The following is a 12,704-nucleotide window of genomic DNA, read 5'->3' as shown; positions in this document are numbered from 1 at the left end:
TTTTTTTGGCCGCGCTCGTTAACATGTACTCGAAGCTTTTTGTTCGATACAGTTTTAATTGTCTCCCCCCACAGAAAAAAAATCGATCGACGACAATTCCTCGTTGAAATGGAATTAAACGGAAGACGTGATTGTGCGGTCTCTTAATTATTCTAGAGACAACGGGAGAGGACGTTGTTAAGGGAGTTGCGCGCCACGAGCGAAGATTACCAAGTTTTTCCGGGAGAGAAGCAACTTTTCCGTCACGCGAACTTTTACATGCACAAAAAGGGCTTTTTGCTTTCGGGTAAATACACTTTGTGTAAACTTTGCTCATCATCGCACAAATAAATTTCATACAATTCTCGGTCAATTTAGCTGTCTGTCGTAGCGAATGGCAATTCTGTTATGAAACAGAATTGTTGTTGTCGGGTTAATGAAAGCTATCTCTCAAGAAAGATGAAAACTTCTATTTATAAGATTATAATATCAAATAAAATTCTTGAAGTACGTAAAGTATTTATCCGAGTCTGAAATGTTTATAATTGGCAAAACATTTTATCATTTCGAACGTTACGAATATTTAAAGAAAAGTAAATGAAAACGTTATCAAAACTTAAATTAAGAAGATTAGTAATATTAATTTTTTTAATCGGACTTTTTACTTTATTACTATTTAGTTACAAAATTGACAAACGTACAAAATTCCTCGTATGTGTCGTTTCAGTAATAATATCAATAAGAATTAACAAAAAAAGTACATTCAATAATGTCAAAACCGTATTATTACTGGTGACACACTTCCGTGTTCAGGACAATAATCGTGCAGCAAAAAGAGCAGTGCGATGGCAAAAGAAAAGCGAGCAACGTTGAAAACTGCAGTCCATAAAAGCGTCGCTAGAACCAAGGGAAAAAAGGAAGAGAAAGACATTGAGAGGCGCTTGACGCGTCGCGATATTTCCGATGGCAAGTGAGTGGTGCTAGACAATGGTGAGAGAGAGAGAGAGAGAGAGAGAGATACAGCGGGAGGGGACTATTTACTGGCTTGCGGCCAAATGAAAATAGGATATTCAGCGCGACGCGCTTTAAAGTTCTCATTAGGCGCGGATAGAGAGAGAGAGGGAGATCGAGGTCTGTGGGCCACTTGAGCGGCGTCGGCAGCAAAGCATTGTTTACGTCGGCGTACAGCTTTCATTAAGTTCGCATTGTCTTCCCCCGTTCTGCCGTCTTCTTGCAAAACTTCTTTGCTGATTAAGCACCGGTGAGTAGAGGAGATCAACGACCTTTCTTTTTTCATCAAGCCAAAAAACTCTCTCTGCTAAACGCTCTCGCGAGATGTTCATGGAGTGAGTCCAATTTTTAGACGGCATCTTAGTCTTTGCAGTCGACTACGAGAGAAATGTCGGATGGTTATTGTCGTACACTCTGCTTTTTTGCGACAGTTTTTCTCAATGGGATTGTATATTAAATGATGAACGCGTCCGTTGAGAAAATGTAATACTTTCTACGCGAGAGAAAAACAAATGTGCTTAGCGTCACAGTAAAATTTTTCACTTGGTACACATTTTTCTTATGTTACTTTTTTATTTTGCTAGCAAAATGAATTTTTTTGATGTGCAAAATTGGTCAGGGAATACCAATTTAGAAGCGCGCTGGAGAACATTGGATCTTCATAACAATCATGTAGAATTTTTTTCACTTTCTATAGGTCATTCTTGTCTAGTTTATTTTTTGAATGCGAGGTAAATTTCTAACAGAGTCAAAAACAATTTTGATCAAAGACCATATTACTGTCGAAAATAGTAATTAATTTCTGCACCATAGCACTTATAAAGAACTATTTATTCGATTCTAAAATAAATAATATAATTAATAAGCGTAAAAAGATTTTTCGCAAATATTTTAACACAGCATGGCAATATTCAGGTCGAGTGTTCAATACACATTTTTCTTTTCTTTTTACAGACACGCCGTCGTTCGCGATCACGCGACTGCCCGGCTTTGGAATTCCAATCGTCGAGGGGATGTCAGTCAGTCTCAAGTGCGAAGTGGACAGCAATCCATCAAGTGCTCCCATATGGCAGCGAGGTAATTCAAATTATAATTCACCTTGCCATTCTATATTTCTTTTTGTTCTCTCAGAATTTTCGTTGATAAAGTTTCACCTCCAGATTCATTTAGCTACAAATAAATCAAATACTTTGAGCTGCTCGTTGGCTGGAATGAAACGCAACGTTAAGCGTATTATGAATTTCGAAGCTCGATTGTGCAGCATAGAAAGCTACGGTATCACGGAAAATGCCGAGAGCGGAATGTTTACATTAATGTTATAAATAGCCCTATCGGTTCGCTCATTATTCGCCCCAAGGAATTTCCGATGATGAATTCCTTCGCCCGTGAAACATCAAATGCGCATTAAAACAAAGGATTTGGAATTTAAAGTACGCGCGAACGCGCGTGGAGAATGTCTATTAACTGACCGGCAGGAAAATTGTAAACGTTCATCTTGCATAATTACTTTTAGCTGAAAGAAGAAGTATGGGAAAAAAAGTGAAAGCAATGTGAGTATTAAAAAGGAAATTAGCTTTGGTAATCAGCGTTGGCATACATGCGTTAAGGGGAATGCAAATACGTGGTTATAGGCAAAGTCTATCGTACAGGTAGCCTATGCGTGTACATGTATTTGATCGTAGGTTGGTTTCGTAGTGTAGCGCGGCGCACGCGCCACGCTTTCTCTCGAGTTTACGAGCTGATAATTTAATTACAGCGTAAACACGAGGACGAGAGCTGCGCTACCGACTGCAAACGTTATGGCGAAAGAATACGGAATTGCACTCCAGCTTTCTTCAAATATGCGAGCATATGAAACCAAATACAAAGAAGTGAAGTACGGGATGTAGTGATCGATCACAATGAAAATGTAATCATGAGCGCGTTATAAACGGAAGTGCTCGATGACGCCGACGACGAGACATTAACCTATATCCGTGTATATCCCGCACGCTAGGAGATTCTCCCTTTCTGTATGTATGGCGCGTACATATACAGCGACAAAAGAGGATTGTCGTTATGCGAATGGCCCTCCGTCTTTTGAAAAAAATTAATCGAGTGACTTCAAAACTCGTGAACCTTGCCTTCTCTGTTATTATCACTCATCGTAAAAGCGTCTTTAGTATCCTCGTACACAATAATATTTATTTTATAGTTATATATATAGAGGAAGCGCGTGATTTGTTAGGGTTCGGCGTATGATATCTGTGATTGATTAAAAATTGAATTCTTTCTTGGAGTGAACAATGGTCGTAAGTTGTTCTAAGAGTTGTAGAGTAAGAAGAAATGAGATGGAAAGAGAGAGAGAGAAAGAGAGAGAAAGGCGGGGGGAGAAATTGTTGAAATTCAATCAATCATTTTCTGTGTGTGGTTATGCAACCACGAGCAATGCAATTTTCATCATACCTGGAAAACATTTACTATCGATTTTCCCGAGCAGTAATCCTCGGCAATATTCTGCGTAATGAGAAGTGAGGAGGGCGAAGGAAGTACGGAGAATAGAACGATACAAAGTAAGCAAACCACCGCAGCTGCACTCAGGCCTGTCTCGTGGTTTGCGCTTCCATTATACAAGACGAGTAATTACGTGCGATAAGGAGATTACCTGGGTCCAGCGCGTTCCCGGGAGCGTCGAACGCAAGCCAGATACCTGAAAGGATAGCGTCAATGGAATCACTCGCTTGCCCTTTAAGCTTCCTCGGTTATTGCATTAAACAAAGTGCTAAAAAGCCTTTTATAAGAATGCCAGCACTACTTTTTTCCCGTGTTTCCATTGTAACGCTTGACCTTCCGTCCTGTTTCAATACGAACAATTTTCCAATTTGACAAATTGAAAGATTTACGCGCCATCAAATCTCTCTTTCCCTCTCTATCTCAATTAAAATCCTGCGATACGCCTTACGGGCACGTTGCGAATTTTTCAATTTACTCGCCGCCGAGGATGCGATACTTCCGGACCAGAAATCAATATTTGACATATACTATATATCGGCACGCCGCTGTGTGTGCGGTGACAAAAGTCGCGTTATTCGCGATTACGCCTGATCTAGCAAAAAGTCAATTTCCAATGAGGCGCGGGGATATAGAAAGGAGAGAAAGGTAGAGCTTGAGCTTGAAGCAAAATGAAATTCTATTATTATTTAATTTCTCTTGGCTTTCCTTTCCTTCGCCCTTTCTTCATCCTGTCCGTCTCCATTCCGATGATAGACAATTTATCCGATTGCTGCATTATTGGATTTAATTTTTTCCTTTCACTCTCCCTCTTCTCGCGCGAAGCTCTGCATTATTGATTGGGAGTTGCATTGATGATAAGGTATTGAAGTAAGCACCGCACTGCTTACCTACCTTTCAACCGATGAATTCTCAATAAGTTGGTTCAATCGACTTTTCACTTATTCGCAAATTCGATTATTAATGTTTTCGCTGCCACTTAACTCGACTTCGACCGCTACAAGTCTTACACTTATGGTCTTTGACTTACTTTTTAGAAAAATAAATAAGCGATATGACTACGGAATGTTTATTGTTGATCAAAGGATACATTGAATTCGCTCTCGTGGCCGATGAAAATACATTTTGGAATAACTTCCGCGACTATTGGGCGGTTTATTTACAAACCCGAAGCGACGCTTCATTCCACAGCAGAGCAGTTAAATACTGAATAAAGCAAAGTAGCAGCGCAGAAACGAAGTCGCTTTTGTTTGTCTGTCAGAGAGAGCTTCTACTCTCACGAAGAGAGAAAGCGGAAGAGGAAGAAGGCAAAGTAAACGCGACCGAGGGCTCAGACCAGCAACGAAATCTCTCTCTCTCTCTTTCTCTACACACTCGCGCGTGTACACACACACACACACACACACACACACACACACACACACACACACACACACACACACACACACACACACACACACACACACACACACACACACACACATATATATATATATATATATATATATATATATATCTGATTTTGTTTCAGACAACGGGCCGCCGCCAGTGGAGCAAAGTGACGACGGCTGGCTGAACTTCACGAAGATCACAAGAGACGAGAGTGGCTGGTACAAGTGCTACACACGTCACATGCTCGGCATCTTTGAGAGCATCGGCTACTTTCTCAACGTGCGCTGTGAGTCACTTCTGACGCTTTCATGTAATAACAATTCGATGCCCTTTCAATGGAGAGAAAAGTAGAAAAAAGGAGAGCACACACGCATGCAGCTTCAGAGCTCCTATCGGTAGCCGCTTCGCGACAAAGACTTTTTCAAAAGCACTTTATTTATTAGTTAAACTTGGCGATGCTGGTTCATTAGAAAACGGCGACTCGTCCAATGTGGACTCGAGAGAACGGAAGCCCTTTTCAATTTTCTCCGCTACTTTTTCCAACGATTCTCTTTGAAGATTCTTTCTTTTTGTTCACTGTTCGCTGGGAATCGTCATTCAGCTTGAAGTGGAAAGTCAATTTGATGCTCTGCTGGAATTTTTAATTAGTCGCCCTCTTAGACCAACGACTTGGACTTCGTTTGAAAAAGAAACGGTCTTGTAGCTTGTCAAAAAAGAATACCTTCTCATCAAGTTATATATGCGATTGAGTTTATAGGCATGCAAACTTTATAGAAAATAAATTAGAATTCTTAAAGAAAGTAGTGCGAGTCAAGAAGCGGTCAGCCATCGCAGCCAAGTTACTTAAAGCTTAATCGTCCCAGGCGTGTAATATGTGTGAGCATCATCGATTTGCCATGCATTATCGGTAATTCCAAGCCAAGTATTCGCTCAGTGGCAAAGTAGTTGGTCGTAGTAGCAGGAGGATGAAAATTCGCGAATAACTCGATAATGCGAGAGAGAGTCCCCAGGGCGCATTGCGGCCGGACGCAACGCCGATAAGTTATCCTTCCCGCAGCTGCAGCGCGAGGGAGAAGATCGTAACGCGCAAGTAATCGATGCTTAATATAGGCGCGCGCGGTCTAAATTGCGCGCAGATTAGTTTCCGGAAGCACACGCGTATCCTCCACCTCCTTCACTTCTCTCTCTCTCTCTCTCTCTCTCTCTCTCTCTTGGAATTAATAATTCAGACGCTTCGCGACAGATTGACGAGGCGGCTGCTCTGAATCTGGGTCGTCGTATACAAACTGAAACCAATAGCTGCTCGACACGACGTCATCGTCGCATTATTACTGCCGTGAACGTGTGTAATAATGAACAAGGCTTACTGGCACCGTACGTTAATTCGTGGTGATTGAATGCTTAATAAACGCTCACTTGCGAGAGAGATGATCTTGTAAGCTAGGTTAGTCAGAGAAGCTAGTAAGGGAGAGAGAGAGAGAGAGAGAGAGAGAGAGAGAGAGAGAGAGAGAGAGAGAAACTATCGGAAATTTGCAAATTTTCCCGGATAATTTCCGCTTGGGCTAGGCTTCCGGCCTTGACAAATGACTGCGGTTTCCTCTCCTACTGGCTTCGAGGGTATTGACGTCAGCGTATGACTCGTTCTCCCTCTCTCTCTCTCTCTCCGTTGCAGCAGCAGCAGCAGCAGCCGCCGCCGCCGCCGCGTGCGAAATCTAATTCCAAAGCGAGCGATTCGCTGTGCGCGGCGCGATCGGACTTGCCAGCACGCGAATGCCAACTTTCATGCCATGCCATAGCCATAGCCGGAGCAAACTCGTTAAACTAATAGCGATTAGTTTACGAAGCTGTTACTCTTCCTACAGGAAAAAGCTACTCTAGCGTTATGCGAATGTGATATCTAGCGTGTGCGCGCGTGCGTTTTACGTGCCAAGGCCGTGTGTGCATACCTTGAACGAACAGCTATACGATACATTCATACTTAGTTCCGAATATGCTTTCCTTAACTGTATTGAAACCAATGTATCCGTTATTTGTTGAGTGTCGAACATTCAATTATCAAAAACACCTTATGGTTGCAAAAATATCGACACATTATGTTAATTAATTAGCATGTCCCTTGATTTCTACGCTACTTATTGATGCAGAAAATTGCTCACTAATTTATTGACCTGTCTAGTATGTCCGAGTGCTATTTAACCAAGTTACTACCGAAATAAATGTAGCATTCATAGCTTTGATTATCGCGTCAAATAGAAAATATAATTACGAAAATCTCCGAGATGTCTTAAATTAAATTGTAAGACCTTGGGAATCTTGTAAATCCATACTGCAAACACCATCTTTAGATTTTAATATATTCAGTAAAAATGTTCTTTACGGATTAACAGCATTATTCAAGGGGGAATGGATATTACACTCAAAATGAGATAAGATCGGCATATGTATGCACAAGGATATCTGTGAACACACAGTCATCCGATGAGCAAACAATCGGACATGATTCCGCGTCCTATCGAGATAAGAGATAACATAAAGAGGGGGAGCAGGATTTTACCACGCACTCTTGTCATTTTATCCGCGATGTTGCGACATCGCATTATAAACTAGCTATTGAATTGGAATTTAAAAGCTTTGTTAAATCAAACAGACAAGGATTGTTAAATATTTTTTTAAATCCGGTGCTTTTTCCTCGTTTGCAGTCGGAGGAGGGGGGAGGAAACGGGCGGATTCTCGTTTGCGGGAAATTAGTCGTTCACTATTTTTCTTCTGCACTATAGGATTTGTGCTGATCACCAGTTTTTAAAGCTTCTTTTACGATACTCATCTGCGTATACCTGCGAGCTTTCGAGATCTGCTCACCTACATTCTTTTTTACTATCCTTTTATTCGTTCCGAGATTTATGCCGCTCGATAGACATTAAATTCGCTTGCTCGCGTTATTTACTTCAATTTTTATAATAAAATTTAGGACGGACGATTCACTTCCATTAACCTTAGTTTCACACATATATTGATGGGTTATATTGATGGATTTTGCGATATCACCTCCATCAATTCGAGATTAAATTTATTATAGGAAAATACCGGTTATTTTATATTCCCTGGAAGATTCAAATAAAACTGTTATTTTATAAGATCGATAAATGCATAACTATCTTGAAGCGTTTTTTTCTCTATCAACAACTGAAACTTCTATTAAAAAGCCATTATTAAAATCAATGATTAAGTAATTTTTATTTTATAATGTACAGCCAATCCTGAAATAGAAACTGAAGCAGAAGCATTAAACGGCGAGGCAACGGACTCGCGTAAAGTGGAAGTGCAGATCGGCGGTGCTGTGACGCTTGAATGCGATGGTGGTTGTTGGGGTCATGGACCTAATATGGATCCTGTTGGTGGCCCTGGGCCGCTATCGCTTAGTAGGGTGGTTTATCAAGAAGCTGGCGAGTATCGCTGTGTCGCACCCGATCGCAAGATGCAGGACACTTGGAGAGCTCAGTTGCCTTATCACGTGACTGTTAGCGGTAAGTACCGTCAAAATTATTTTTTTTTTATTTACCAGACTTTAAATAATACGTATTCTGTGAATGGAACTTCATTGCGTTTCGGTCAGTCATATTTTTTTTCTAAATCATGTTTATTTTTATACATGCGAAATAAAAGTCAAACAGATATTTGCCATAGCAGTACTCGGAAAAAAATATATATGTTTTTTAATTGCGTATATTTAAATAAACACCAGCGTGCTTTTATTTGGTGAAAAGAGAAAAAGTACGTGTTTTTTTACCAATCGTATTTGGGGAAAAACGCTCGTTTAATAAAGAATATTTGCGCATCGCGCGCGGTCAAAGTACCAGCGCGCAAGTGTAGGGGCACGGCAGTTGTAGAAACCGCGCACTCGTCCCGAAAAAAAAGAAGGAAATAACATTTATCGAGCGCCCAACGTATCGTACACGGTTGGATGCAGTAGTAAGCGTTGATCATACGCGTATATATCGCAGCGATATCGAGTTTTGTTTCTTGCAACTGAAAAATACGTAGCTGCGGTCAAACGACAAAGGAAAACATGATATTTAGTTGGGGTATCTTGGCAGAGCCATTATCGCGGTGGTAGCGGTTGGGCAAATTGTGGCTTTTGCAATAATACAGACGCCGAGTCAGCTTGTACTACAACTATACTAGGGCATGAAGTCGTGCGGCGAGGAAAGGAGAGAGTAAGAGAGAGAGAGAGAGAGAGAGAGAGAGAGAGAAAGCGAGAGCCAAAAATCACATCAGCCTGCCAAACTTTTCCGCTGTCTTTCGCTATATAACTCGTGTAGCTGATGCTGCAGTAACTCGTTATATTTTTCACGCTTTCTGACGCTGAACGAAAAAGATTGAGCAACAACGAAGGAAAAGACCCCCGACTGCGGTGTGCTATGAACACGCACACATTAAGAGCATTGCGAAGAAGCGAAATCTCGGTTGCACACGTATTCCTTGGGTTGTGTCTTCCTCTCGTTCGTGGTTTTCTATCTTGATTCTAGGCGGGTGCACATCGACGATAATTGAAAAGCCGACCCCCGAAAGGCGAATCTTGGGTCTTTTCTGTTTGCGTATAAGAGTTCAAATTGAGAGACTCCAGAGATGAGATTGGCTCGCTCTGGTTTCTCCTTTCGATGGAGTCTGCTCGACTGTAAGTACGTATTTGGCGGAACGAAGAAGGGAGAAGAGGCGGCGGTCAGATCGACATCTTATTTTTCGACTACGATACACATGAAAATAAAACTGTGAATGCCAAAAGTGGAAATATACTCGTGCTTGTTTATTTTGGATGATATATGTGCTTCGGTGCGTTTTCTTTTTTGCATAATTATATTCTGGACAGGGACTTTACTGGAGTACGCTTCAGAGATGCTTCATACTTATTTGAACAATATCAACAGATATTGTTGATTCGAATTCGAAGTAAAACGACTAATTAAAAAAAAAGAAGAAACGTCGTGTGCAAGTTCAAATATGCATATTAATGTTGAAAATTCAAAGCAGAAGCGAGAAAACGTGATATTTTTTATTCTTACAAAGTTAAATTTTCAGGTAACGTGACCGCGACAGAGGCAAGAGAGAGAGAGAGAAAAAATGAGTCGGCTGAAATAACAGACGAGGGCGATTTTTGATTGCACTACACGCGCGGCCAGTCAAAGGGCTTCTTCGCGATTTAATTTTAATGCGAATCCCACGCGTTCACTGTACGCTCGACTTTTCCGATTTCCAATAATCCGCCGAGCGGTCATCTGGCCTGAAGCTTTGAGAAATCCGACGAGAGTGGGAGAGAGAAAGAGAGAGAGCCAAGTTTTTTGACGCTTCGAATTGGCCCAGAGCAGATACGGAATATTCCCCTGAACGAAATTTCCATCGATTGCCCCCTCCCTCTATCCGCGTAATCCCATTTTCGGCGGACGAGAGAGTGAGCGTAGCAGCTTTTGTGAACGAGACTTCGATGTTTACTCCGATCGCTTGATTGCACTCATTTTTTTACCCTGCATGAGGCTCGCCGAAAAAATTGCGAATTCATTACTGATTGTGCTAACAACGTCGATTTTTCATCTTTTTTCTTCGTTTCTTTTTTTCTCTTTTATGAATTGATTTTTATAGTTTGAATTTTCAGTAATTTATTCGGTATTATTAAAGGATAAACTTTTATTACTTTTGCGTTTATTGCGACACGCTGTAACAAATACATTTTTATTCAAACAAATGTTGAATAATAACTTCCAGATATTTCAATGATCAGTCACTATAAATTCTCTATTAAAACCAATTCAATACATATTCTGAAATTTTTATGAAAACGACCGTTTCTTCGTTTATTTTCATATTATAATAAAGCTCAATCTAATTTAATTGAAACTGCGCTTTGAATAAAAACATATAATTCATGTAATGTTTTAAAATCATTCCGTTGGTGGAATATATTTTCATTACTGTTATTAGTCATGTATAACATTTTTCCATGAATTTTCAAAGAACGGGCTCATATATTATAGAGTTTGTGTCTATCTTTTAGTTCACAGAAGATTTTTATGTACTGATGTCAATATTTTTACTTTATGTGAATAACCGAATTCAAAAGTTTTGACAGACATTTTCAAGTCATTGTATAAAATTCTAATTAACTTGAGAAGTTTTGACACGCTTATTCAATTAGACATCATAACGAATATACACTCAGCACAATAAATTCTAGAAATGAAAGTGGCATAGAGAGAGAGAGAGAGAGAGAGAAAATGTGGTCACATAATGTAAATGATAGAGGTACCTACCGCCTCACAAGAACAAAGCCACTCAAACAAACTAATTCATTAGTTTCTGCTTGTGGGGCAAACGCGCAAAACTCAACTCCGTCTACTAGCCATGTATATAAATATATATACACGGTGAGTGTTTGACATCTATGTTTCCGTATTTAATTCAACTGCAAGCGCCGAAACACGAAGCCCATCTCTCTCTATCTACATGTTTGCAAAGGTCAAAGGCTAATCCAGCTGTTTCATCGTCGCTTCGTGCAAACTTATAGCAATGGCGACGGAACCCTCGTGAAAAATTCAAATGAGACAGCTGCACTCTTTGCAGATTTCGCGGACGTTTGACGGCGATTTTCCGCTTCTCTCCTTTTTTTGCCTCGTCGTTACTTTTGCGAAAACTCTTGCTTGCCTTTCACAGTTTAACTTCCAATTTGGTTTTCACGAAAATCATTTTTACTTCTGGCATATGTTTTTTTTTGTCTGACTGACTGAGTTTTTCAAGTGTACTTTCAGAGTTATAAAGTAAGCCTTTTGAATCCTTAACTTCGTATTTGAAAATCCAAGTTGTTTAAGTGTTGATTTCTATGAATACTGTTAAATATTTTTATTTTTAGATTAAAGTAAACACGGAAAAGCGTATTATTAAGAAAGAGTAATATTTAAAATAAAGTTTTGAAAAAGTTCCTCTCATTTGTCATACGTAAATGTCTCGTTGAATTTCAAAAGTTTATTCAAAAACGCGCTGCGAAATTCCGAATACCATTGCATAAATTCAAAATTTAACATTGAGAGAAAGAGAGAGAGAAAGATAGAGTAAGAGAAAGAGAGAGGCCAAGTACAATTACGTTAAAAAATATACTAACCAGATCTTTCGCACATTCCCTATGCGCATGAACTCGTTATTCGAATTTACAAATCCGACAGTAGTAGTTCCTTATGGGAAAACACAGAGAGAGAGAAAGCATCATTGGTCAAATCCCATCGTGCGTGTCAAGCCATTTCCCTATTCACTCTTTTTTTGCGCTATCGATGCAGTGTATACATCCGTCGTCCACTCGTGCGCGTAGTTAATTGCTGTGCCCGCGCACGAAGCTTTAACGCTCGCGTGAAAAATAATGTGGCCAACCTCTCGATATTTACGCTTCGGAGAGAGAGAAAAAGATAGAACACGACCTTAATGGCACTCGCGTAGTGTTCTATATAGCCTTTTCTACGTTTTTATGATCCTGTAACGCCAAGTCTGTGCGAAAACGGCTTTATTGAAATAGATGTGGAATTTTGATTGGGTCGCCACCACCGCACGCTATCTTTATGCCTTTCACGCGCTACAGTATATTCTTTCATTTTACGGTCACGTTAAAAATCGTACACGCGATACAGGCGGACGATATTTGATGCGCTCGATGGCTGTTAGTCGAGGCGACAATTTTTCTGTACTTTTATGATGATCTCTTCTTAAGAAATTGTTAATGCATAGACTGTGCGTGGGAATTGAAAGCCTATAAAAGCAAGTTCATTAATTATTCAGATGTAAAATCTGCACAACAA

General features: G+C 40.2%; 1 protein-coding gene across 3 annotated transcripts in view; it reads left to right on the top strand.

The window, feature by feature from the left end:
- LOC131668616 (hemicentin-2) overlaps window positions 1–12,704 on the top strand; it is a 153,653-nt gene that overhangs the window by 114,311 nt on the left and 26,638 nt on the right. For all 3 annotated transcript variants that reach the window (XM_058942944.1, XM_058942943.1, XM_058942942.1), the window contains 3 exons: window positions 1,945–2,067; window positions 5,012–5,158; window positions 8,124–8,396. In XM_058942944.1, the coding sequence (XP_058798927.1) occupies window positions 1,945–2,067; window positions 5,012–5,158; window positions 8,124–8,396 (543 nt within the window). The remainder of the gene's footprint in view (window positions 1–1,944; window positions 2,068–5,011; window positions 5,159–8,123; window positions 8,397–12,704) is intronic.

This window comes from Phymastichus coffea, unplaced genomic scaffold, assembly GCF_024137745.1.
Source record: "Phymastichus coffea isolate CEN01 unplaced genomic scaffold, Cenicafe_Pcof_1.1 PCOF00081, whole genome shotgun sequence".
Lineage (NCBI taxonomy): Eukaryota > Metazoa > Arthropoda > Insecta > Hymenoptera > Eulophidae > Phymastichus > Phymastichus coffea.
The sequence above is the reverse complement of the archived record's forward strand: the minus strand, read 5'-3'. Positions and strand labels throughout refer to the sequence as shown.